The sequence below is a fragment of the Sesamum indicum genome, linkage group LG6, assembly GCF_026168435.1.
Source record: "Sesamum indicum cultivar Baizhima isolate 11 linkage group LG6, ASM2616843v1, whole genome shotgun sequence".
Classification (NCBI taxonomy): domain Eukaryota; kingdom Viridiplantae; phylum Streptophyta; class Magnoliopsida; order Lamiales; family Pedaliaceae; genus Sesamum; species Sesamum indicum.
Genome location: NC_142662.1, coordinates 2400107 through 2426721, shown reverse-complemented (window position 1 = coordinate 2426721; position 26615 = coordinate 2400107). Strand labels below are relative to the sequence as shown.

At 36.3% G+C, this 26615-nt stretch overlaps 2 protein-coding genes and 1 long non-coding RNA gene across 9 annotated transcripts; 1 reads left to right on the top strand and 2 right to left on the bottom strand.

The window, feature by feature from the left end:
* Positions 1-725: 725 nt before the first annotated feature.
* On the bottom strand, positions 726-5424 carry LOC105165270 (putative E3 ubiquitin-protein ligase RF4). Of its 2 annotated transcripts, none has more exons than XM_011084230.3 (5): positions 5245-5424; positions 4814-4854; positions 4058-4096; positions 1795-3830; positions 726-1504 (listed from the first exon to the last, which is right to left on the bottom strand). In XM_011084230.3, the coding sequence occupies exons 4-5, from the start codon at positions 3775-3777 to the stop codon at positions 977-979; spliced, it is 2511 nt and encodes an 836-aa protein (XP_011082532.1). In that variant the 5' UTR covers positions 3778-3830; positions 4058-4096; positions 4814-4854; positions 5245-5424; the 3' UTR covers positions 726-976. The 2 variants fall into 2 exon arrangements, with proteins under 2 accessions (XP_011082532.1, XP_011082531.1); XM_011084229.3 differs by having other exon boundaries at positions 1795-3834; positions 5245-5423.
* Positions 5425-7756: 2332 nt separating this feature from the next.
* Positions 7757-9102, top strand: LOC110012106 (uncharacterized). The gene is made up of 2 exons (XR_002287183.2): positions 7757-8619; positions 8838-9102. It is a non-coding gene; the product is annotated as an uncharacterized LOC110012106 (long non-coding RNA).
* Positions 9022-24881, bottom strand: LOC105165271 (piezo-type mechanosensitive ion channel homolog). Of its 6 annotated transcripts, XM_011084231.3 has the most exons (21): positions 24480-24881; positions 23700-23780; positions 23341-23500; positions 23060-23217; positions 22400-22556; positions 22085-22271; positions 21243-21358; positions 20788-20872; positions 20393-20608; positions 20134-20308; positions 19211-19339; positions 18952-19125; positions 18589-18822; positions 16755-18296; positions 13850-16329; positions 13159-13554; positions 11807-11965; positions 10179-10685; positions 9793-9934; positions 9573-9717; positions 9022-9440 (listed from the first exon to the last, which is right to left on the bottom strand). In XM_011084231.3, the coding sequence occupies exons 1-21, from the start codon at positions 24526-24528 to the stop codon at positions 9305-9307; spliced, it is 7428 nt and encodes a 2475-aa protein (XP_011082533.1). In that variant the 5' UTR covers positions 24529-24881; the 3' UTR covers positions 9022-9304. The 6 variants fall into 6 exon arrangements, with proteins under 6 accessions (XP_011082533.1, XP_088737350.1, XP_011082534.1 ...); XM_088881224.1 differs by lacking the exons at positions 22400-22556; positions 23060-23217; positions 23341-23500; positions 23700-23780; positions 24480-24881 and adding an exon at positions 21576-21715 and having other exon boundaries at positions 22085-22205; XM_011084232.3 differs by lacking the exons at positions 22400-22556; positions 23060-23217; positions 23341-23500; positions 23700-23780; positions 24480-24881 and having other exon boundaries at positions 22114-22241.
* Between the last annotated feature and the right edge of the window lie 1734 nt (positions 24882-26615).

The following is a 26615-nucleotide window of genomic DNA, read 5'->3' as shown; positions in this document are numbered from 1 at the left end:
GGGGCTTCTATCCATTGTGACGTATATTTAACCATTTATGAAGTAAGGTAATACAGATTAGTGAATGATAAAAAATGTAGAATTTTATAATATTTTTTGAATCGATTTAGTTTTATTGGCTGTATGCCAATTTATAAGATCAAATATAAGCAAATGGCTGGATAGATAGATGGATTAGTAGCTAAAAGATTCCTTCAAGAATGCTAAACACCATTTGTGGCATTCTTGCCTTACAACAGCTTAAGGGAAGGGGGAATTTGCAAGAACTTTATACTATTGTGTGATATTTTTATTTGCAAGTCATTCATTTGAAATCAAATTATGAAATACGAAAAACAAAACAAATTGTGGTGAGCTAGATTCTGGGCCACCAATAATTCTCCTGAGTATCCGGCTGGTCGTTTCGAGTCAGCTTTTTTTAAAGTAAACATTAAATTATACAGATTGGGTCGGATATCATGCACAGTAAGTGAGGCCTTCAAGACACCTCATGCTCGGTGCTAACAACAGTAAACCAAACTTAACAAATGAATACAAGCAAGTTACCATTACCATGCAAAATCCAACAATTTGCAACAGTATGTCTTGAAACAATTAAATAGTTTTTTAAGGTTGCATTTGTATCAAAGATTTCGCATTTTAAAGAAATATTTCAAACATCTCCATATTAAATAAAGTTAAAATCCATCACAAATTTATAGCATGGCAATTTATAGCACCAAAGGTAAGAAAGATACTGTAGATAGAAACATCTGATTCAAAATGTACATACCTATAACTATGTAAACCAACTCCACCAAGTTGATTCCTCAAGCATTAATTCTAAAGTTTCTAAGCTTTTTTCTCAGTTTCTAGCTTGTCTTTCATGGTTCAACTGTACTATAGAGTATTATAAGACCGATATACTGAATGTAATCAAGTTCACCAAAAGTTGGATCAGCACCTCCACTTTCCAAACATCTACTCTTTGAAGATACTAATCGGCACGGTAAGTGACAGAGACCCGTTTCTTGATCGTTGTCCTGCAAGAAGGGCAATCATTCATCCCTTGCTTCTCATGGAGAACACTGCATTGCCCGCAAAGAACCTGATGTGCACACGGGAGGAAAACGACAGCTATCTCGTCTGTCATGCACATGACACATTCCCTTTCTGGTTTTACGTCGTCGCCCCCAAAGTTGTCTTGAAATACGGCCAACCTCTTGGTGATTTTAGGAAGATGCATTCCAGGAAATGCGGAGATGTTTTCACCAGCCAAGCAGCTACCATATCCCACATTTAGAGCTGCTATTTTCGATTTATCAGACTCCAGTCTCAGTTCTGAGATCATATTCTCAAGATTCTTGATATCTTCTTCACATTTCTGCATGCTCATTTCTGCCGTCTGTTTAACCCTGTCTGCTTCTACTTTCAGCAAAGCATCTTCTTCTGCTATTTTCCTCCTCACAGTATCAATTTGGTTCACAACTTTTAATTTCTCCTTCTCTTCATGCTTCAGCAGAACCTGGAATGTATTAAAATAGTTTTTAGCTCACATCTTTGGGATAATCCAGTTGCATTCGATATAAAGGCAAAAAGGCCTGCACATGTCTTAATGTCCAGTTATTATGCATGTTAAATCCATGTAACTAGAGATCTCAGTATGAGAAAGCATCTAAGCAGGCTCATATCTTGACAATGATATACAAGAACACCAATTTATGCACCAACCAGTCAAAAGTTCGCTTAAGCATAAGTGGAAACAATAATTAATGTTAAATTTTCACAACGCCAATATGTTTGGGCAGAACATACCTTGAACTGATTCTGTCGTCCTTTAGCCTTTTCTAGTATATTCTCCAATTCAGCTATTTGGGATTTCAGATCTGTCAGTTGCTCCAGGACTAGACCCTTCTCCGCATCCCATGACTGCAGTTTCTTAAGAGCCTCCTGCTCCCTCATCAAAGCTTCCTGCAAATTAGTGGCAGACTTTAGAGCCTGCAATTTAGCATCCTCCATCTCTTTCTTCAACAGAGAATTCTCCTCTTCGAGCCGGCGAACGGTGCAGTTAGCCACCTCAATCTGTCCAGTGGCATTAGACAATGCATACTCCATTTCAGACAGCCGCTTCATGGTACTCTCCTCCAAGGACTGCTTCTCCTTCTTAAATTTTTCTGTCTCTTCTTTCTCTTGCCTCAACATTTTCAACTCTCCCTGGTCCTTTCCAAGCCTTCGTGCAGCCTGCATAACCTTCTCATTTGCCCAGTCCGTCCAACCTTGGAGCTCTTTTTCAAGTGCTTGCTTTAGCGGCACTAGCATCAGAATGGTTTCCTCTTTGTCATCTTGCGGCATGTGCTTCTGGAGAGTTTCATCAAATGGAATTAAAGCATAATAATCAGTAATCTTAGGAGGATCAGAAACAGTGATTTCACCCTTTGCGCAAGGGGCAGTATCCGGGACCGATGATTCCGGAGATTGGGAATTGAAACCAGGTAACGGAAATTCAGGATCAGATAGAACGCCAGAGGGTACAGCAGACTGCAGATTGCTTGAAGGAGGCTGGCTTCCTTCCACAAGAGATCTATTAGTTCCAGCTGAAGTAGTCAACTTTGTTCCCTTCATTACTACACCAGAAGAACCAGATTGCGACTTTAGTGATTTGTCCAACACCATACTTCCCCAGGCAGCAACTTTGGCCTTAAAAGCCCCCTTCGACATGCGACCCTTGTAATTCTTCTCAAAATGAAATGTCTTCTGCCGAAGCATATCTCGCTTGGAATTAGTGGACGGCCCCTTTCTACTACCCCCTGATTTCTCATCTGTGACCATTGCTTGGGTTGAAGTCTGGATATGCTCCCTACCAATGACTGAAAGCTTTCCTTTTGCTTCCTGAAGAGCAAGAGAAATTTCTTTCCCAGTACTAGCCAATTCATCAGGTGCAGCTCTAGAACTTAGAGGTTGAGGGGCAGGCCCAGAAACCGGGAATTCATGCTGAGAACTCTGAGCACGGGGCATTGTTTGTTTTGGATTATCCAATTTGTTAGTATCTGCTTGACTGGTGCTGGAGGTTTCAGATTTGGATTGGGAAAGTCTTGGGCTTCCTCGTTGAGCTTCCTGACCAGAAGAACCACCGAGGGGACCTCCCTCGACTACACATGCGTTTACGAGGTTCAAATCAGTTATTAATAGGCACCACATTGCTTCTGCAACAGTCAAAGTTGGCCTAACCTCTCGAAGCACGTGAATCATCTCAAGTAACGTGTAGTCTACCAGGCACTGCAGTCCCTCAAATACAGGATGCTTAGGTGTATTCAACTCCTTTTCCTTCTTTAGTAACGCCAAAGCACTATCGACAACATTGGATACAGCATCTTTACTACCATGGAACAAGCTGCTATTTAGAACAGCCCACTCAGCAACTTCCTCAGTGTACCCTGATTCAACAATCTTCTTCACAGCACTGCAGAAAGTGGTGAACAGATTATTTGTCAAAAGTTCCTCCAGCTGACAGCATATAGGATCGTCCCAATCAGCTTTTAGGTATTCTTCCACTTCATGCTCCTCAAGAGTGTCGTCAGACCTCTCCATCATTGATCCCAACTCATTCAGAGCGTTCCTATATTTTTCCTCTAGCATTTCATACCTAGGGAATTCCGTCAGAGACATGCTTGATACTTCTGGAATGTCGACCGACAAATCAGATAAATATTTACGCTTATTTCTACTTCCCTTCTCATTGACCAGAACAGATGATAATCCTTCACTGCTCCCATCAGCACTGCTGCCACTGTCAGCCATGTCTCTTACTGTATCACGGACCAAGACAAGTTCTGAGAGCTCCAACAACCAACCTTCCTAATGTGGTGGTCAATGTAATATCAGTATGAGAATAATTCCAAAATGAAACAGAAATTGGAAGCGGTAGCAAATACTGGTAAATCTGCTTAATGGCATGACCACTTATTTAATCCAGGAAGCAAAAACAATGAGCTTCTCTTCTCAAGGTCAATGAAAGATATGATGAAAAGAATCCTTTGACCATTAGTAAATCCCATATAAGAATAAGCAATTACAATACCTCGGACACGTCGATAAATTAAAGCTTTTCAATCCTGACCTGCATCAAAATAACTGAAATAAGTCAAGATTACACATAAAAATCATAAATTTAACTCTAATGAAAAATTTCTCGGCATTTCACATAATAAACAACTGATAATTCTTCACTACAACCATCCCATGTCTATTATTCTACTCATTTGTGCTAAAACAGTCCAAACTTCACGCTTTTCTTGTATATATGATATAAGTACCGAAACATGACTATAAGAGGGTCCCAGGACCCCAAGTCTCGGATAACAAGTCACGTGGCTCACACTTCGTCGACGGTTGGGATGGGCCCAAAGACTGGACCCCCTGACGAACTACCTATCACGATCATCAAATAGACATAAAAGCTGAAGGGGAAAGTATCGAAAACGTCAGCTAGACATAAAAGCAAAATGGCAAAATAGGAAAACCACCACAGATATCGGATAAATTTTCATATGATTATTTCTATTTAATCCAGGATGCGAATATAATTAGTTGATCTACCTACTCATGATCAATGAGAAAAACGGGGGAAACATAGAAAACAAAGGGCAGATAGAAGAAGAATGTGCCAATGACATAACTTTCTATTTTATCCAAGAAGATTAATCCTTACTTATTTCTACCCAAAATCAATGAAAAAACACACACACACACCACCACCACCAACAACAACAACAGTCATTTGCAAAAATCAGTTGATAACAAGTAAATTCCCAATGAAAATCAACAAAAACGATACCTGAGATGCTCCGCCAAATTAAACCTTTTTATAAAGATTTCCTGCATTAAAGGTCACCCAAGTACATCACGATTAGAAACAAGAACAACAAATTCACGCTCTGATTATGAATTTTTACAGCATGCCCACTTAACTAAACAAGCAAGGAATTAAAATAAAAAAAAAAAACCATTTTTTTTTTCAAAAAAAAGAAAGAACCAACAACAGCAAAAAGATGAAAAAGAGTAAAACCCATGCCACACCTCAAAAAACACACAAAAATAAAACCAAAAAAAAAAAACAACAACAACAACAACAAAAAAGAAAGCCTCGCTAAAATGACGGAAGGAATTAGAAAAAAAGAATTTTTTTCATCTTTTACTAACATCAAACAATTCAAGAATCACAGAAGGAATGGCGAGTTGGATTAATCAGTGAAGAAGGGCACTCACAGAACGGTATGAATTGAAGAGTGTTGGCCTCCTTCAGTGTTCGTCTGAGGTTAAAACGCACGCTCACACACCCTCTTTTTTGTTTTTAGCTCTCGCTCACCAAAACTCCAGCCTTACTCCCACTGTATAATGCGTCACGGCATCATATATATAGTGGCCACTGACCCAACGTGGGGTTAAACCTCAACCCCTTTCCCACCGTATTCACATTCTTCTTTAACCCCGGTTAGTCAATTCAAGAATCAAATTCACAATTGCCTGATTGAGCCCTAATTAATACTCCCACCCCTTTTCACATTCATCATTATCTGGCTCAACCCCTTTATTCCAATGTGATAAATATTATCAATGATTGCTGTTTTATTCTTACTATTCAAATTGTTTGATTATATCAATAATATGTCAGTTCAATGGTTAAAATTGAGTTTTTATGAATAAATTTGAAATGATCGATTCGAGTTTCATCAAATATTTGTTTTTTTAAATTGGTTGTATAGTTCATAATGTAGTTAACGTATTAAAAGCATAATTTAAATTTTAGTTAGCGATCTAGCTTTCGCGCCTTCATTTACTTACACAAAACCGCATTATGAAGTAACTAATTTTTAACTTGCACAGTTGATAAGTCGTAATACAATGTAATTTACAATCACATATCTTAACTGGTTATTATTTTTCAAGTCGGTTTTGAAATTTATAATCCGATTTAACAAATTATAACAACTATTTAAATTTCAAATGGTAATAGTTTTCGCGTCTTCTTGATAGGTTCACAACTAGTTCATATATTCAGATAATTTATCAGTCATGACATAATATAATTAAATTATTAGTAAGATTGAGGCTTCATAGTCAAAACATTATGAGTTCGAGGCCCAGAAAAGTAAATTTATATTTTTACATCTATAGTAATTTGTTCTTTCTTTGTCTCGATTGGATGAGTTTGATTATTTGAATTAGCAAAAAATGCAAGCAACCCCCGTGATATTACATATGAGCAAATTACCTCATATGAAAGAAAATATAGCAATTTATATTTCTATGTTTTTTTAAAAATTAGCAATTTATCCCCCTATATATTTTAAAATGAAATAATTTAACTCTTTAGATAGGGAGGTAAATTTCTTTATTTTAAAAAACATAGAGGGTAAATTTACTATTTTTTCTAATCATAGGAGGATAATTTGCTCATTGAAAATATTGTAGGGGGTAAATTATAAGTCTGCTGGAATTATTAATTATTGAATAAAAACATTTTTTAATTTTTAATAAGCAATGTAATTTTTCAACCTTTATGAAATATTTATGCCTAATATTCACATCGGAAATAATTTTGAAATCATATTTCAATTGAGAAATCATAACACAATATAATTACAATATGAATCTTAGCTAGTAATTATTTTCCACATTAGTTACACAATTTCATAGTCTATTTAATAATTTATAGAGAATTACACACTCAGCAATTTGGTGTAATTACACGTAAATTTTTTGTGATTTAGAAAATTACATCTAACATCCCTAAGATTTGCTTCCATCTAACAAATAAGTCCCTTCGGTAGTCAAAATTCACCAAATTTGCTGATATTAAAAAATATAAATAAATGTATATTTACCACCGATTAACTTATTACTAACTTATTGTAGGTCAAATAAATTTTTTTATGACCAAATTATCCTCATACTTCTTTACACATTAATGCATGTGATGAGGTAGATTTTCACCATTATAAGGGTAGTTTATTCCAAAAAAATTATTTGACCTAAAATAAGTCAGTAATAAGTCAATTGAGGGTAAATATCAATTTTCATTCAATATTTTGTTAATATCAATAAATTTCATGAATTTTGACCTCAGGAAAGGAAAGTGTAATTATTCCTGATTTATAGATATAATTTCTATTTCAATCTAGCAATATATTTTATGTTAACTATCTTTAAAGTTATTTATAACATGATTTTCTCCTAATAGCCTCATTATAAAAATTTTATTTTATTCACCTTCTGTCCAAAGAGATTCTAAAAATAAAATAAAAAAGTAAAAATATTTTATATACTCATATTTTTATAATACTTTATTTTGGAATTTAAAATTTATTAAAATAATTATATATAACACACATATATAATCTCATCTTATAATCTAAAATAATAATTTATACCTATGATTTAACTCAACGACGTAAAGGACTCTTTTCATTATTTATTCAATTACTCTTTATATTTATCACTAATTTAAAATTTTTTTTTCAATGAGGACATTAACTTCAAGTATAATTTTTATTTATCATAATGGTATAATTTATTATATATAGTTCATATATCAGAAAAGGTGCACAACTTTTTGAAAAGAAAATTACAGGCATATTTCTTCCATTTTTGTCGGAAAATTCAAAATTCAATTTTTATAAATTAAATAAAATTAATTTTGAAAATAAATAAATGAAATTATTCATTTCATTTCAAGCACGTGCCACGTGTTCAAGTGCCAAGTGTGTATGTATATATATATTTATATATTTTCATCTCCTCAAATTTTCATTTTGAAATTTAAAGAGACATATCTCATTATGAATTTATTTATTCTTTCAATATGGGAGATATTTTTATTTACAAGCTATTTCCATCACACACCTACCTAACTCAATCTGACAGAGAGGGAGAGGTGGGTGGAAGAGGTTTTTTTTCTTGTTGGGAGGGGGGGGGGGGAAGATGAAGGGAAGTGCGTGTTGTGCTGACTCAGCTTTTAGTCATGACGTGTGGGGCTGACTCAGCGTTTGGCGATGACGTGTGGGGATGACTCAGTTGTGCACTATGACGTGTGAGGTGCTGACTCAGCATAAACGATGACATGTGTGGTGATTCAGTAGAAACGATGGCGTGCAAGGTGACTCAACACATTCCACCGGAGGAGAAATCAACTGGTCACCGACTCCGCTCCTCTCTGGCGGCGCAAAGAAGCAATTTTTTTTCATCTCCTGTATTTCAGTCACTTTACTTTTACATATATTGCTCCACCCAATAATTGCATCCCAATTTCCCCAACTTCCATACCCTAATTCTCAATTCTCTGCCGCTCAAATAATCGTTAAAGAATTATCATAATCATGTTGTTCCTCCCATCCAAACCCTAACTCTAGTTCCACAGCCTCACCGTTCTAGACGAGGGTGCCTGCGTCGGCGCCATCCAGAAATCATGGAGCTGCGCGATCCCCTCGACTGGTTGCAGGCTGTTCCTGGCCACGACCCCGTGCTTATCCGAGACGCAACAAAGCTCAAGATCTACGAACCCCGCCGGTAACAAAAGCTGGAGACTCCGAACGTTGTCCTCTATCCATTTGATCGTCTTTTCATGAGATTTGTATATTGAAGGTAATTAATTGTATGTACTCTTGCTTCATATCCGAATTGAAGAAAAGCCCATTAAACCTGATGCCATTTAGGTTCCATGAATCTGATTCCAGTGTGAAGTGCTATTTTCCTCTGTTTGCTTCAATCTCCAGTTGTTTGATTAAATGTCTCTTTTTGGCTACTTTAAGCCGAATTTTTGAGGTGACACGAGTTGTACATTGTTGATGTGTTTCTTGCAGCAGCAGTGAGGAAATGCTAGAATGCGGTAGGCATATGGACAATGCAGCAAAAGCTTCAAGAGGGGTATGCTCTAAACTCAAGAAGAGTCTGAATAAATCCGTTCGGACCCCTTTTGTTTGTAGCAAGAAGCCCACCATTTCTTGCAACAATCAGGCCGCTGTCGACTACCATAACACTTGGAAATAGAAGCAGAAACATGGATTCATTCATTATCATTATGGTACAGTTACACATGGGAAATAATGATATAGGCTTCTTTCCTGACCCTAGAGTTAGAGGCTATTTTCATCATGAAAACACTCAACAATTGAGATGCTTCTCAACGTAGACGGAAAAAAACACATGTTGAGAAGTATATGGAACTGCATTTTACACTCTCAGTCAGTATCATCTATCGGAGGTTAGTCAATCCTATCATCAGCAGTTTGTGGTTTAGTGTACAATAATAGCCTTCGACCCGCCAAAACTAGTCAGGGTTAGTGTACTCGAGCAGCATATGTGGCGATCTATAAATCTTCACCAACGTCCAGTAGAGTACCTCTTCAACTCCAAGTTCACCTTCTGCTCTTGCTGCGTATATATCCTCACAGATGGCAATCAACCTGGAGTAATGAACAAAAACTTATAACATCATTGCGGAATAGACAAAAAAATGGGGCCCAATGAGGAAAGAATTATGAAAGGAATCAGCAAAAATTTGGTAAATTTGGATAAAGGAAAATGTCCCCTATTACCTGTCGCATGAAGGAAGATTCTCGTATGGTATTCTCATCCGTAAGTCAGAGCATTGCATTCTAATAAACCGACCAACTGCAAGGACGAATGTGATATAGAGACCCCAAATACTGAATTTGCTGAGAGTCTCACCAAGAAATCCCTCTGCAAGAATTTCATGGATTAATAACACAACCGTTACATTCTTTCTTTCAATGTTGAAATCTCATCAATACTTACGTGGGGTTTCCTCTGATACAATGACGGCCATAGGCCCGGACAAAACTCCACAGCCATATGCGTCCAATGAATTGATATCATGGAATGACCACCATTCATGGATCGCATGATGTAAGACAATGTTCGCACTGACATCATTTACCTGACAACAATTAACAGATTGACCTCTCAAGTTGTCGTAATTCATCTCAAAGTTAAAGGCAGTAATGAGATCACTCTAAGTTACAGATAACCACGACAACAATCAAGGTAAGATAGTCCAAAGGCTTAAAGCAAGTTACCACAACTTTATAGTGCATCTGAATAAATTTCTGTTACCAAAGAAGTAGAAGATATAAACTGCCGATATGTATTCGACGGTACAAACAAAAAGTTGGAAAGCATACCTCCTGCTCGAAAGGTCTAATTTCTCCAGAACCAGTGACCCGGAAAAATCTTGGATAAATATTATAAATCCTAAAGCTACTCAAGGAACCATTCAGAACCGCCTCAACTTCTGATGGTTTTGGAAGATTTGATGGATCGACACTTCTGTCATATTTCACCATTTCCTTGCCTTTTGGTCGGTCTCTCATAAGTACCCAAGAAAACCTGATGTCCATGCTGCTACTATTAAGGGACCGGATAAAATGCTTCTGAACCACATCAGGGACAAGCCATAGAGAACTTGCATCAGCTTGGCAACAAATGAGCTGAATGTCTTTCACATTATATGAATCCAAATAATGTTGGAGATCAAGATCAGCATCTGCATTGACATTATCCCACGCAATTCTTTCACAAAGCGTTGTTTGATACAAGGTCAATCTGCCTCCATTTGTCTTGATGTCCAATTGAAAACTGGCATCATTGATCGGATTTGCGATATTTGTTGGATTACCGCTACTGTACATCTGTAAGAGAAAGGTCAGTGTCCCTTCAAAACAGGAAACCTTCAAAATGTTATTAATGGTGGCTAATTCAAGAATAGGAAATGAACTTTTCTAGTAAACTATGTCCCACTTGATATTCAACCTATGATAATATCAGCAATTAATGAGCTCACATACTCACCAGAATATATTTCACTCGACGAATAAGACTTTTAAGCACCTAAATAACAAAAGAAGCACATCTTCCATTTGAAGGAAATGAAATCAAGAATAACGTGTGAATGACAGAAAAGAGTGGTTTTTTTTTTATATATAACCATAAGAACCAAAAGGATTCTAGATACGCTTATAGGAAGCAAGATAATGAAGGAAAATCTTACTTTTTTTATTTTATATCAGTGTCTTTATGGTGAGAAAATGACAACTAGCAAACAAGAAATCTTAATTTTGATGGTCGCCTATTGTTTTTGACGGCCTAGCAACTAAAAGTTCAAAAAATTGTGTGCTTATTCACTCTTTCCACTAGCAATCAAGTATGATATCATACTTATACGACATGTCGAACTCCGAAAGTGAAGTACGTGATGAAAGCATAATGAGGCATACTGCATAGCCTCGTTTCAGTATTCGCTGGCATCTTCTGGAACTCTTTTATGGAGCTCTGAGTGTCTTCAAAATTACTCTAATATGCTATGTTTGAGCACTATCTCTGGCATGCTTATCCACCGAAATAATTGAATTCCAGAAGGAACTCATCCACATTCCAAAAGATACTATGTTAAATATGGATTCTATGTTAAGTAATGAAGTTTTCTTAATTTCTTGGTCCAAATATCAATGCCAGTAGCTCCTTGTACCTACCTTTCTTATTACATTTTCTAAATTCTTGCTTTTCCTCCCACCCCCCACCCATTCCTCTTTTCCAGCCAATCCTCAAAACAAATAACATCAAGAAAACCAACTAAAAATATACAAATCATCCAATCATTTAATAAGATTTACATACACAAAAAATTTCAGCGAGCATCAAAAACTAAAATGAGATAGATAGGACATTTTTCCTCACAGTTAGCTTTTTGCCTTTTCTATAATAACACATTTAGTAATTTATTGCAGAGCAGAATTATTCCAGAATTGCTTACCAGCATTGGAGCCCAAATAACACATATAAGTATAAAGAATAGACATATTCCATTGCAGAACTTGGTCATCTTTGTCTGCTTCTCTCCTTGTTTATGCGAAGCCCTGTTCAGTACATTATCACATTTCACAAGATACAAGCTCGCGTTTATGTCCTCCAACTGAAAAAGGATACAAGAATATCAGTGACCATTTTAAATTTATTATTTAGCTGAGATGTTCAACTAAATCAAATAGGAGGCTAAATAGATGAAAAAGGTGGGTTGCTGTCATATATTCCCAGTATCATCAAACAAGTCAACACTTTCAATTCACAAATTGGACCCTTCTTTTCGAAAAATCGCACATAAGCACAAAACTTGAGACTCTGAATTTACCAACATAGGATACATTAAAAAACTAGTTCTCATAAACATTTATTAGAAAATATAAGAATTTATTAAATATTAAATAACTTATCTTCTATCTTTCAGCAATATAATAATTTTCGTCTTTTCTGATCATTAAGTTTATGGTAATATAATAGAATAAATTTTGGAGAAATGGAATAGTCTAATATAAATCTAATATTATTTTAATTATTCTTAAAGATGTTATAGAGAAGCACAATATGTGTTGCATCTTTACATTGGTTTGGAGTTTCAAATTAAACTTTCTCCCAGTGAGTACTTTCCTTCAACTTGCATTGACATACAACCACTTTTTGCAGTTCTGACTTTAAATTTTAGCTGATATTTTATTATTTTTTAAATGATTTTAATAATGTTCTATAGTCGTTCTCAGGCTTTGTGTTCTGGATAGTGGGTACCACACAACTCCTGCTCAGATACCCATCCAGCGAATCCATTAGCTAAACCTGAAGATGAAGGCCACGTAAAACTTCTACTTGCATAAGGCTGTTGGTGTATTGGTTCGCTCTTTGCCAAATAAAGAAAAGCTGGAGTCATTTCTCATGTTACTCGAGGGGTTGGCCAATCTATGCTGCCTCTCCTCTTATGTGCAATGAAACAAACCAGTAATCACACTGAGACAGAGTTTCACCACATGGAGTCCCTGCATCTAGCTACTAGCTACAGTTTCTTTGTCTCATTCTAGTGCATGTCAATTCTTTACTTTTTACCTATGATTTTATGCAGGGAAGTCATCAGTCTATCCAACCAGTAATCCTGGATTCTCCTTTCCCTATTTAAAAAATCTGAACCCACTTGAAGTTGGGCACCTGTTACTATTAGACATCTGATTCACTTGCTCGTAAAATTTCCAGCATGGTTTCCAGTGACAACCACCATGGAAAAACAAGGAGTCATAAGAAATATACTTAGAGCAGCAACTAATGGAAACTTGTAAAACTCACCTTCAGCCAGTCATACATTGTCAATGATGTGGTCGTGCATGACCAATCTAGGACGCATCGCAATTCATATAAGAAAGGCAAAGCTCGATAGAGCCTGTACCCAAGATAGTTAACACGAGAAACTTCACTGGTTAGGAACTGGCGATACAATGTGCTTCGATGGGGCACGCCATAACGAATTTGCATTGCTTGTAAGGCCAGAGAAATTGCTTTAGTAAGATATATTGCCCGAAGGGCCAGCCCAGCAGTATTCTGCCGCGAAGTATCCATACTCCAAGCATACTCAGTGCTAGCATAAGTGAAAAGAATGAGGTTGAAAACGTAAAAGATGACCTTTCCCGTAGCAAATGAACATAGGTATATGATGCGATCAACAACAATCAAGAAGAAGATTATCTGCAAAAGGAAATCCAAGCACATCAGGAAAACAAATAAGCATGTAGGGGCATAATCAAGGATATTCACATTTGCATATGCAGTATTTCACGCTCACAAGAGACTCCACCGAAAATCAGGACTCATTGAATCAAGTTGAGCCACATGGTTTACTTTTGGAAGACAATCATTTGACAATTCACGTAGATATAGCAGCGTTTTCTCCTTGTTTATTATTATTATTTGTAACATGTTATTTTAACTTTTCCCCGTTTTACAATACATCCCCACAGGACAGAAGAGGATATGTCCTTACCATTAAAATAAATACAAACTCTTTTGGGAATTGATCCTCAAATTGATAGTACTCAAGAAATTCACTTTTATTTTTAATGACCGACTGGTAGAATATGGCAACCAGAAAGAAAACGATCAAGTCAGCACCAAATATATAGGCATATAGATCAATTTCTCGTCTTCCGCCCCCAATTACTGAAAGTATGGGGTAAGGAAATCCAACTACTTCAGCAAGCCCCCAGTGTTGTGCTTTAAGGATCTCCTTCGCTACATCAGCCGCCGGAGTAAGAGATTTGAACTGTTCTGATGGCCTACAGTCTGTTGAAGAAGCAACATAAACCACTTCAAAAACAGCCAAGGCCACATTAGTGTCTTCAGAACTCTTTTCAATGCTTCGAATTTGAACCTTGCTTGCACAGGGGCAGCGCTTTGGCATTTCACACTTGCAGTTTTCATCATGTACAAGCTGCAGCAGCTGATTGATTCCAGATTCAATCCTCTCCGGTTGAATCCCATCCTCTGGCCACACTTTGACATCCATGGACAATTGAACAAAGTATGGAGGAGATTCTGCTTCTTGTGTCAGTGATTTCCAGTATCTAGAACAGCTACTGACCACCAATCCAACCACCTGTTTTATTAACTGGAAAACCTTCTTTGCTTTCTCACTCCAGCTAGAGACAGAATGAAACTCCACTCGACTGAGCAAACCCCCTTTGCAATTAGTAAATCCTACCGAAAACCATTCACCATCTTTTGCAGTTATAGAGCTCTGTATTAGAGTAAATAAATACACCAAAAACAGAGGCAGTAAACTGATAACAAATGACGATGTTATCTTTTTAGTAGGAAACCCCAACTCACGTAGAAGGCTGGACTGGATTTTGAAACCACAATGCTGGATCATTATTTGGTACAAATACTGAACCAAAACATAAATTTCCGTATAGATTAGCATTATAACCCAGAAGATGTAATTTGGCCCAGTATTGACGCAGAGTGCATATAGAAAGAGAGCAGCCAAGTAAACCATAGAAAGCAAACTGAAATTCCAAAGGAAAACAAGAACAAAACAACAGTAACAGACCACATCATTGTTCGATCGCATCTGGGACCATATATGACGGACTATTCGTCCAATCTGCAGACTTGCAGAGCTCGGAGTTCTACTCTTGTCAGACTGCAGAGAAGATGAACTGCTCAAATGTGTCTGTTTAATATCTGGGATCCTTTTCTCGTTAGAAAATCCATCTTCCAAAGTTGACGGCTCATTTGAATCTGAATCTTCAGGTGCGATATTCAGAAAGCTCACAAGATTGCTAACTGCCTGATTTCCAATTGACTGTACTTGAGAAACACCATCACCTATCAATTGTACAGCCGAAGCTAAAGGGTTTTCGTTTGACTGGGTTTTACCTTTCTTTACTTTGTCATAATCATTAATAGCATAATCACTTGCATCCTCCCCAAGTTCAGTTATCTCACTGATAGAAGCATCCATTGGGTGCTTTGTAGAGTCTACGGCAAATGGAGTTTCTGCTCTTGCGCTTCTGGGAGATTCATACACATTGAAAAGGAAAACTGAATCAGGATTAATATTGCTATCCTGTTTCTCAAGGTTGCCAGTGTCTTGCAGATTAAGTAAAGCATTCTTCCGTCTTCTCAAGCCTTCATTAGTAGGTGAAGCAGTGGGACAAGCTGTAGCAGAATTCATACCATGGAGCTGGATTTGTAGGTTGAGCATCTCTGATTTCATCTTCTCCACTTGTAAGTTACGCTGACGTTTCTTCTCTTCGGACTCACGAATATGCTGCAACTGTTCAGTTTTCCAAGCAGCTTTCTTCTCTTGCTCCCGTACAATAGCACCAATTTGCTCCGCTTCAAGATATCGAAATACATAATCAAACTCTGAGGAAGCAAACATATATGATTGACATGATACCAGGACAAAAATGATAATTTCTACCAATGCAGATCTTGATGTAATCCGAAATCCATAATCATACTTGTAGAAACCAATCACCTCATAAATGTAATCAATGGTTCCACACTTCCCCGCATTAAAATCACCAATAAAAGGAGACTGATAACCCAGAGAGAGAACAATTACAGCAAAATTGTATACACGCAAATACTTGAAGATCTTATTTTTCTTCTTTAGTATGGTAAGCCTCATACGGAAGAAAATAAGAGCAAAGCAAAGGTATCCAAGGTGCAGGATGTCATACTCCAGAGTTCCTGTAATTAAAATCAGAGAAAGTACTAGATCTAATAGATGACAGTAGCAGTAAACCCTCAAATAGTCCAGAAATGTCCACATGCTTTTGGTTTCAAATGAGAGATCTCGCCAGACAAAAGCATTTTTCCGCTGAGAAACCATCTTGTGATAAGTAAATGACCCTGAAAAACTTGATGCACGGTCTGCACGGAGTTTAAAACATGCGACCATGAAGACCACAAAATAACTGATCAGTGTGCGAGGATCATCAACCACAATCCCTGTCGGGGTTAAGAAAAGCAAAAAAGGATCAGCAAACTAATTTGGAAAATTAGAGTTTGACAGAGAACATCAAGCATGATAACAAATTGCTCAGGCATGATCTAATTCTATTGGTATTTCAGGGCAAGGAGATATAGCTTTCCAGGTGAAGTGCCTCTTTTGGGAGCTTTAATGAAACAATACAGCAAACACATAGTCAACGTCAACAGGTCTCAGATGATATGTCCACACTTCTGTTAAATAAATATCATGTGATTATTTGACTTACAACAAAGAAAAAAAAGAAAACTCGCAAGCTTCTAAAAACTTTTTGAACTATCTGAAACTGTTAAGGTAATTTGCATAAAGGAGAAAGCTACCACATTAAGATAAAGAAAGTTCTATATTTTAATGAGTAGCAGATAACAAAGGAAGAAAATCATACCCAACCAACACTTCACACAAAAGTGAAAATATATTTTTGAGTTCTTCCAGCAATCATGGCAATGCCCATGGGTGTCCGAATCATGCTCATCCAAAGTAATGACATTCTTCCACATAGCAAAGTATTCGGCAAGAAGAATGGTAGCAAACAGAAAGACAAACACAGGCCACAGTTTACGTATGATAGGACGTCCCAACAGAACACATGTAGCGAGACATGCAATATAGAACATAGAGATGGCATTCAATAAAGCAAAACTGGCAAGTAGTAGTGCTATCATATTGATCTCCAGGCCAAAGAGGTTGAACATGTTCTCCATCCAAAACTTCAAATAAACTTTTAGTGTTGTCTTCTGCATTTCAAATCTCTCCTGTCTCAGAGCGACAATCCTTTTCTTATTCCATTTGGGATTTTCCTTCATGCTTCCCCAGATATAACCAAATGAATATTTTCTATTATTTCCATTGTGAGTGCTTCTACTGGAGGACGAGTCCTCAGATGTTTGATCATTACCAGGCATTAAAGGCCATGAGTTGCTTCTTGCCCTTTGTGCAGAAAAGTCACTAGAACTAGATTCAGGTAATGTCCGGTTACTCCCATTGGAAGTTGGACGAACAGTCAAAACATCTTCAGCTGAAACAAATAAAGGACAGGGTTCCTGTAATATCCCTTCATTCAGAAGGGAACGTGGCATTGTTTCCAACCAGCGGAAAACATTATACTGAAGGGTACATGCAGCAATCACCAGCACTTTTGCCCTCAAGCCTGCTTCTAGGCCCTCAAAACTTTGTCTATATACCTGTAAACCCAGGAAAAGCGCCAAATCGTGGTGCTTTTGTCCAGGAAACATTTTAGCAAGTTTACCACACATCTGAAACAGATATTCAGCTGTAACCAGAAATCCTGTGTAAATTGCGAATGCTTTCGATGGTATTCTGGAAGCTTTAGGCAGGGCAGTAGACAAAACGAGACCAAGAAGATACAGAAAGCCAAATGCACTTATTGGAGACAATGAAGCATAGAACAGGGCAACAAACAAAATCTTTTGACTGTGCCAGATCAGAAATCGTTTAGTGAACCCCAATATTCCCAGCTGCAATGAATCAGGATCTTCCGGTATTATGCATCTGCTTTGTCTTCTCTCGTAGCTGTAAAGTTGCATGACAATCACAATGGCCAGAGACTCCCCAAGATTTTCCAACAAAGCAGCTTCAGCATCATACCCAAAGCATACATAAAGATCGACTTTTTTGGACATCCACATCTCGAAAGTGGGAAAAATGCTCAAAATATAAATGAATAAAAAAACCGTAATTGCATATGCTTTGAGTGGAAACCATAGACGCCTTTTGGTCCTCTCAACAAGCTGTCTCCCGATGATCCAGAAAAGGAGAAGGAAAACATAACCAAATGATATGTAATTAGGTCTCACAAGGTACACCGCGAGAAGAATGGTCAGGAAAGCAATGTAGGTTCCAAATGATCTGTAAAGAGATAAGAACTTCTCTCCAATTGCAGTCAGATACAGTGCCACCCTTCTTTCTGAAAGATGGAACAAAATTAGCATATACATGTTTAGTCCAAAAGAGTAAATATTTTTGAGAAGCACCATTACCATCATGCATAATTGATTTTTTTTTCCTGAAAAAAGGGGATCAAGCACATTGTTGCACCAAAAACTATAGGGGAGCAATTGATGATTGAGTATTTTTAAGGTCCCTAAAATCTGATGGCATGCATATTTCTAGAATGGAACTCTGCGTCTAATATAGCTCAAAATAACAAATGAAACAGGAGTATGCCAACAAGTTATCCTTTGAAAAGGTTACAGTACCATGGGAATGATTCTCACAGTCATCCCTTGTGTTGGAGGTGGCATAAACTGACAAAAGAACCGATTTGTTCAAACCGGCTTTCAGAATGCTAAATCCAATTGGAGGAGAAGGTGTGTGCTGAACAATGGCAGAAAATGAGAACAACATTTCAAAACCATGGTTATGAATGGCGCAAAAGCATGCAAGCAGAGCTATTTCCAGGAAGTCCCAAGTACTATCCCTTTCAAGGAGACCTACAAACATTTTATAAACAAGTTAGCAAACATAAAACATAAGTAGTATGGAATAAATGGAAAAATGCTAGACAACATTGAACAGTGATTAGCCAAACAATTAAGGAATTTAGATGAATAAACCCACACCTAATTGTGACAACACTTCCAAACTTATAGAGCCTTTCTGTTCCAGTTTTCGAGAGACAAGATTAAGCTGAAGAATATATAAAATCGCAAAATGAGCCTCGCTCAGAAGAATAAGGGCTTGGCGCATTCTTGCATCGACTTTATGGCTCAAAAGGTACACAAAGAAGAATATCACTGAAATTAAAGAAAATTGCACTTGGTTATAAAACAAGCAGACCAGTAGTAAAATTAAAAATCCAAACTTCATATTTTGACATACTATAAACAGCATGAATTAAACCAGGTTTTGTAGCTATTAGGAAAATCAGCAACAGCATAATAGGTCGAGAACATTTCCGCAGCCCCCAAGCAATTGTAGCCACAATCAAGACCTTGGCATCTTCTTTCACTGCAACCATATACACAGAGTAAATAGAGTAGTCTAGATCAATTTGAAAGACAGGTAGAATTGAGTAGAAAAGATTTCACAAAACAAGCATGGCAACAGCAAGAAGAATCTAACTCTATCAAAAGGAACATAGAGTACACATCCAAAATAAACATAGAGTCTTTTGCTCACTCTTAACTTGAGATGCAACAAGCATTTAATAAGGCATGACGCAAGGCAACATGTCGCAAGTAAGAATTTCCTAACCACTGTGGAAGATTGCACCAGATATTTTTTCTCCGAAAATGGATAATAGCAGCCAAACTATTACGAGGGCAATTCTTCCAGTTTCACATCCGTATTCTGACTTAACGTATTAACAATCAAACAACACACATTTGATTTTTCCGAGGCTAAATAAGCAGTATAATTGCAGGCAGTGGCGATTAAGGAAGCAATCAAAACTTAAATAGGTGAGGCCAACTCCAGGGAGAAAAGAAATTGTGGCTAGGAAATGGTCTGATATATTTTGATAACTGTCCGCAAGATATATGTTGGATTACTTATGTGAAATTTTGTGGATTGTACTCTTGGATGGCTAGAACCACTTAAGAGATGCATGCAATTGGAATGTTTTTGCATAAGTAAATGAACTCTTGGTAGTTCCTTCACATTCAATGATGTCTCTTGCAGGTTAGGGTTTCCCAGATTGAGTTAGTTTTGTGGTGTGGCGGGTGCCCACCACTCAATGCGAGAGCAAGTCTTCAGATAAGACTTGAATTTCAAACTGACACCGTTAGCATAAACATCTGTACCTTCCTCAATCTGATTCTCATTAGAGGACTGCTCCTCATTTGACAGGCATAGAAATACTGAGTTGTTTACAAGATTGCCAAGAGCTACAAGAATTCCAAGACTGAATTGTGCTAGAAGGAAGAACCCAGGGATAGGATAATGCCACAATCCAACCATCTCCCAGATCTCCATATCCTGGGTAAAATGGAAAAATAATCATAAACTTCACCCAAACTAAGGGCTCACAAACTCAAGTTGAGGATTAAGATAAGGAGGTACCTTGCCAAGTTTCCAGTTCACATATGCAAAAGCCACATTGAAAACATATGTGCTCACAGCCCACAAGAGAATGAACACAAGAAGCAACCCATTCAACCGATGCAACCGGAACAAGGACGGGAAAGCATACAAAACATACCCAACATACGCAAGTAATCCAAATGCACATATACTTGCAAAATGGAAGCTCCAGTACGAGAGAGCGAACAACGATATCTGTCATATTTACATCTGAAATTTAAAATATAAGAATGGAAAATGCAAAGAGAATGCTAAAATGTTGTATTATTGTAAACCATTTACAGATTAAGTAGTATGTTTTATCCACCAGTGAACAAGAGTTTAATGCACATGCATGCATTGATGAAAACAATCTCGAGTTTGTAACTACGTACAGGGAAGCCATAAGTGAACCAGTTGATACTGAAAAACCTGAAAACAGTTCCCCTCAGTAAAATATTGGTGTGCCTTACACCAGACCTACAAACCAGAGAAACGATTTAACTTATGAAAGGGGAGATGGCATAAAACCTTAACATAAGAAAGTATAAGTTATAAGAAAAAGAATATTCTGATTCAACCCCCCAATTTATGCTACTTAATCCTTGAAACTTAAAGCATTATAATAGGAGAAGACATGAGTACTACTTTCCATACAAAAGAATATTATTGAGGAAGATCGTCTCAATAATTATACTAGCTCTCCTAAAATCCAAGAGAAAAAATATTTATGTTCATCCTTGTGAACCAAGATTGACTTTGCTAATGTTCCTCTAAAGATATTTGCTATCTCATCCAGAATGTCAAATGCAAGTAAAATAATTAAATGAAATCAATGAGCAGCATTTACCTCAACTGACGAACAAAGAAAGAACTTTTTGAGGGAAGAAGTTGCTCAGTTAAGCTGCCTTGTCTCATGGACATCATGAATTCCATGTCTTGTAAATCATGTTTTACGAAAGAGAGCTGCACATGTATTCCAGAATGAGTAATTAGTTGTTCAAATGCACCATTGAATCATTACTTAAAAAATTTCTTCCCCCAATGCAAGTTAACTTTCTAGTTCAACTACCTAAGGAACTGTTGTGTAATCGTCACAATTCCCTGTTATAAAAAATATTTGTTGTCCATTGTCTGGGGGACAGACTATGAAATTAAAAGAATGGAGGTGTATGGACTGTACAGATTGAGAGAACTGACAGGATGGCGTATTACAGGAGATAAGGATGGAAGACAAGAGCCCTTCAATATTCCTAACAATAGTATTTCTCTCTACCATGATCTTCAAAATAACACTTCCTTCTCCATGTCAGAGAAATCAGTCTGACAGAATTTGCACATGCAGATCCGTCGTGCATGCACCAACAAAACAAATACAAGTAATAGATATTTTCTGCACTTTAAGAGGCATAATGTGAAAAGAGGTACGGAGCCTTGAAATCAAGAAATAGAACTTTTTCAACATGCATATCAGGCATACTTAGTCCATAGCCATTAAAACAAGAAATAAAACCTTTTCACTTTAAAAGATTTATCTGCAGTAGAAGAGAGACAATGATACATATAAAAGACATATAAATCAAGACTGTTTAAACATGTTATGTACACCGTACATCCAAATTATTCTTAAGTGAATTATAGACAGCATGCAAATTACAGGTCAAATTGGAACCTAAGACAACAAATGCGTACCATATAGTAGAACACCATCAGAGAAATACCAGAACAAATTTCTTGCCAATCGGAATCAACAGATGCTTTGTATAGGCCAATCAAGTCAGCTATCATTTGAAATGATTGCGGAAATCCAATAGGAAGCTGATACACGTAAAGTAGGAAAATGGTGAAGCCAGCATATACCTGGAGCAGCTTCCACCACCTTCAAATCATGAGAACATAAGCAGTGATGGAAAACTAAATTTCTGAAATTAATTTGTGGACTTTCGGTTTCAGATTATCCTTTCAGAATGAAAGACCAAATTTTAAAGTATTAAAAGGATGAAATACCTGAAAAGGCCTAAAAAGTTGCTCGTTAAGGACCAATCAACAAGACCAACACAGCTGCAAATGAACAGAGGTAAAGAAATCCAAGAAGGATTGCTGATCCCCGAAGCCAACTGCACAGCAGGCAGAACTAAGCAGGAAACCAACCTAAGCCGATAACCTTCCATTTGGTACCAGAAAAAGAAGATAAACATAGTCAAAATATGAAATTTTTTGTGATACTGGACCTTACTTATATTTGTTTTTTTTCAAAAACAAAACAACACAGCATATGTGACAAGCGACCTGCACTGCGTGGAGTTTCTACGCGAACCCTTGTGCACATAGAATTAAAATCAGAAAGAAATAACTGATGATATTATAACTGAGGGCTCATCATTTTTGAGCATGCAGTAAAAAATCCAAATCAGACTAGTCCTAGCAGAACCACAATACAACAAATTTTTTTGAAGAACAATTATTGACCTAAAAATTGTGAAGACACCTATCTCTGTAAAGTAGTTCTGGTTGTATTTTCTCCACCAGTGAGTTTGTACGTTATATTTAAGCAAAACTTTACTTGAGTAACAACATGCACGAATATAAGAATGCTTCACCAGATCTTTTGTTTCTTATAACTGGTTAACAGTCAAACCAATGCGGTTGACAGTAACTTGGACAAACCTATGTGTTCAAGAACTGAAGACAAATAACCCCAGCATGAAGCTCGAGATTCTGTAAAGCCAAACTTGTTTCTGTTGATCTCAATGAAAGCAACAAGCGTCGCTGATAATTCTACAAGGAGGAAATAGATTACAGTGGGAGATCTCCAGGAATGGACCCTGCCAAAGCATATCATATTAGATAGTTATCAGGTAATGTATAACGTAAAAAGAAGGAAAAAGTGCAGCACTTAAATAATCCATCCATGCAGAAGTAGCAAGATAAAGAATAAACAGCCCTACTTCATAAGTCCAAATAGCTTTATCCACCAGCCATCCTGAATGCTCCATTGCGAACCCAGAATTGCACATAGAGTAAGAAAAATCACTTGCACAACAATCACGATAACCGAGTATATGAAAACAAACCACAAAGAGAGGACTCTCCATCTAAATCGAAATCCTGAAGAATATACAGAAAAGAGAGGAGAAGAGAAAAGACAAAACACACAGTTAGAAAATTAAACACTTAAAAAAAGCAATATTTCCAACATGTCTATTGAGGGGAAATGGCAGTGAATCTAATGAGCAGATAGACAGTTGATAAATGCCATTATAGCAGGTGTCAAGGTAAAGTAGCCTAGTTCAAAACAAACCATTACCTCTTTTGGGGAAAGACAACTGGAAAAGAAGAGAAGTCACCAAATTAATGAGAGATATCAAACTCCAATTTAGTAACCCAGCTGCAAAAATAACATAGCTTCTAAGTAGTAATAGTAGAATCAAGGGAAAACAAATTCAAAAAGCTCAGTACAACTGCATACACATGTAATGTAGTGAGAAAAAACAAAACCTGTCCAATAGATACATACCACAATTATGATATGACCTGACTTCTCTTGCTTCTTAGAGCAAGAATTTCCTAAAAAATCTAAATATGCTCATTGCAGCAGACCCAAAAAGTGATTTTCAGGTCTTAATCTGGGTAGAAAACGAAATAAAGAGTAGTACAGATACGCACACTATTATGTTTTCCTCTTCTCAAATACATTTATAACTTTGTTGTTTCACGAAATCCAAATTTAACAAAGAAAGAAACAAAAAGGCCATTGGCAGGAATATCTTACGACAACTTATAATATGGTTAGATATTATCATGCCACAGTATTTTCCTGTCCACATACCCTTCAAATTACCCTTGCACGTTAACTCAGGCAATCTTGCCACACATATAACAAGCAGGAAACAGCAACAAGGTAAAATCTTGGAAACACTTGGATGGAATCTAAACAATGTATTACTTCAATCAATCTTGAGACATAGACACAAACAGTTGGCGGCAACAAAGTAAAATCTTGAAAACAGTTGGACAGAATTAATGTCCATTTATCCAAGAAACCGGCGGCAAGAACATATTAAAGAAAAAGCCCCATTCTCGATACCTGTCAAGAGCAACAGCGGCAACACAAACCCCCCCAAGATTCTCCCCATTGTTGCCACTTTCAACGACTCAATCCCATCTCCAAGTTTCAGAAGCTGCTTCCATCAAGAAGACGGTCTTTAAAAGAGAAAACCCCTCTGATCAAGAAAGTGGCGTCTACAGAAACATCTGGAAGTTAAGTCTACAAAATTCCCAGCAAGAATCCCAATACTCAAAACTCTTGGTCATTCCAATCAAGAAAAAAAGGGATGCTTAAGCCCCACAATTGAACCCCAGTTGATCAAGATATCTTCCTAAATATAAGGGACAGTTGATGCGTGAAAATTTAGCGACACGGAGTGTGTGAAATTGTGGTAAATTGGTAATAAAATTTACTATTACGGCTAGGAACCGTATAGACTATTATGCAGTTTTGACCAATCAGATTTTGTAAAGGAAGAAAATGGCGTCAAATGTACGATAGAGCCGTTGGTTGACTTTCGAGATAGGTGGAATATCCATTTCTCCGGAGGGCATTCTTGTCATCTGTATGGACCCATTGGGCCCAACCCAGACTGTAAAATCTGAATCCTGTTCTTTCCTCCGCCCGGCCCATAAACCCTTTTTAATGGGCCAAATGTAAACATAATTTCAGCCCAACAAATGTTATGACAACGACTTTAGTGAAATAAAAAATCTATTTTTCTCCAAATTTAATTTATTAATAAGGAAAATTTTCATAAAATATTCCCTTCACATTTAACTTCTATTAAATAAGATTTTCATACCATATAACATATAAAATTGGTGAATAAAAATACCTCTTTCAAGAATTTTATTAATATTCTCTAGTCGAATCCGATGATCAAATGGCTCGATTATTATAATAAAATATTAGTATTTTTAGTATCACCTTGGACGTAATGAAAAATTATATATTATTTTATTATATCATAAAAAAATGGGTTGAGAATATTTTCATTTTATTTTATTTTTTGAAGAAATACAAAATAATTGTATTTTTTATATTTTCAGTTAAATTCGTCGTAAAATTCGTACGACTACTACATAATACTCCTCATAAAAAAAAAGGTAAAAGAAATTAAATGTTTTTCTTGTTTCCATACTTCAAATTCAATATTGAATTTGTCCCATAATTGTTAAGAAAAGATAAGTATATGGTTGAAATTGTTTGAGTGTCCTTAAAGTTTGCTCAATTCAAAGTATTAATATTGGACCACATGGATTCATGTGGAGCTACAACTTTAATTCATTTTTCATGACATTATGGTTGACCAAATTTTATTTTATACTATTCATTAATTTATGTGATTAAAATTAGTAATATTCAATGGTATTGTAAATACAATAGGTTATCTTCACGTCTAATTTATTATAATTATAAATATTTTTTTATTATTTAAAAAATTATAAATATATTTTTAAAATTATAAATATCTTAATAAAATTTCCTCTTTACAACTCATTGTATGAGGGTATTTGTTAGAATATTTGTAATTTTAAAGAGGTATCTGTAACTTTTTAGACATCAAGAATATATTTATAATTATGATAAATTTTAAAAAAATCTGTTGTAATTTACTCAAAATAGTATTGCCAGACACTCTATACAGTTTACTTGAATTTTAGAAGACATGGATGTATTGTTGTTTACTCAAGTTGCTATATACTCTATACAGTTTATTCAAAATAGTATTCAGTTTGCTCAAATTTTCAAAGAGTTCGTTGTAATTTTATTCAAAATAGTCCGTTGTAGATATTATTGTTGTTGTTAATAATAATAATATTGCAGTCAAATGAGGTATATACAGTTTATTAAATACAATTTATCTTATATGACTATTTTCTAAATGATTTTTTTGTCGAAAAACATCACATGTAATGTGCATGTAATATTTGAGAGCAATGTAGTGATGTGCTTCCAGCATGTACATTGCATGTGAAGTTTTCTAGGCAGAAAAATCGACAAAAAATAATCATATGTGGTAAAGTGCAAATTTCACAAAATTGAGATAATAAATTGACACACATACACACACCCCCAAAAAAAAAGTTTATATAATAAAGTGTAAAATGACCGTAGTTCGAATGACAAATTGTAATTTGCTTTAAATTAAAATCAACTTAACTTATTTTG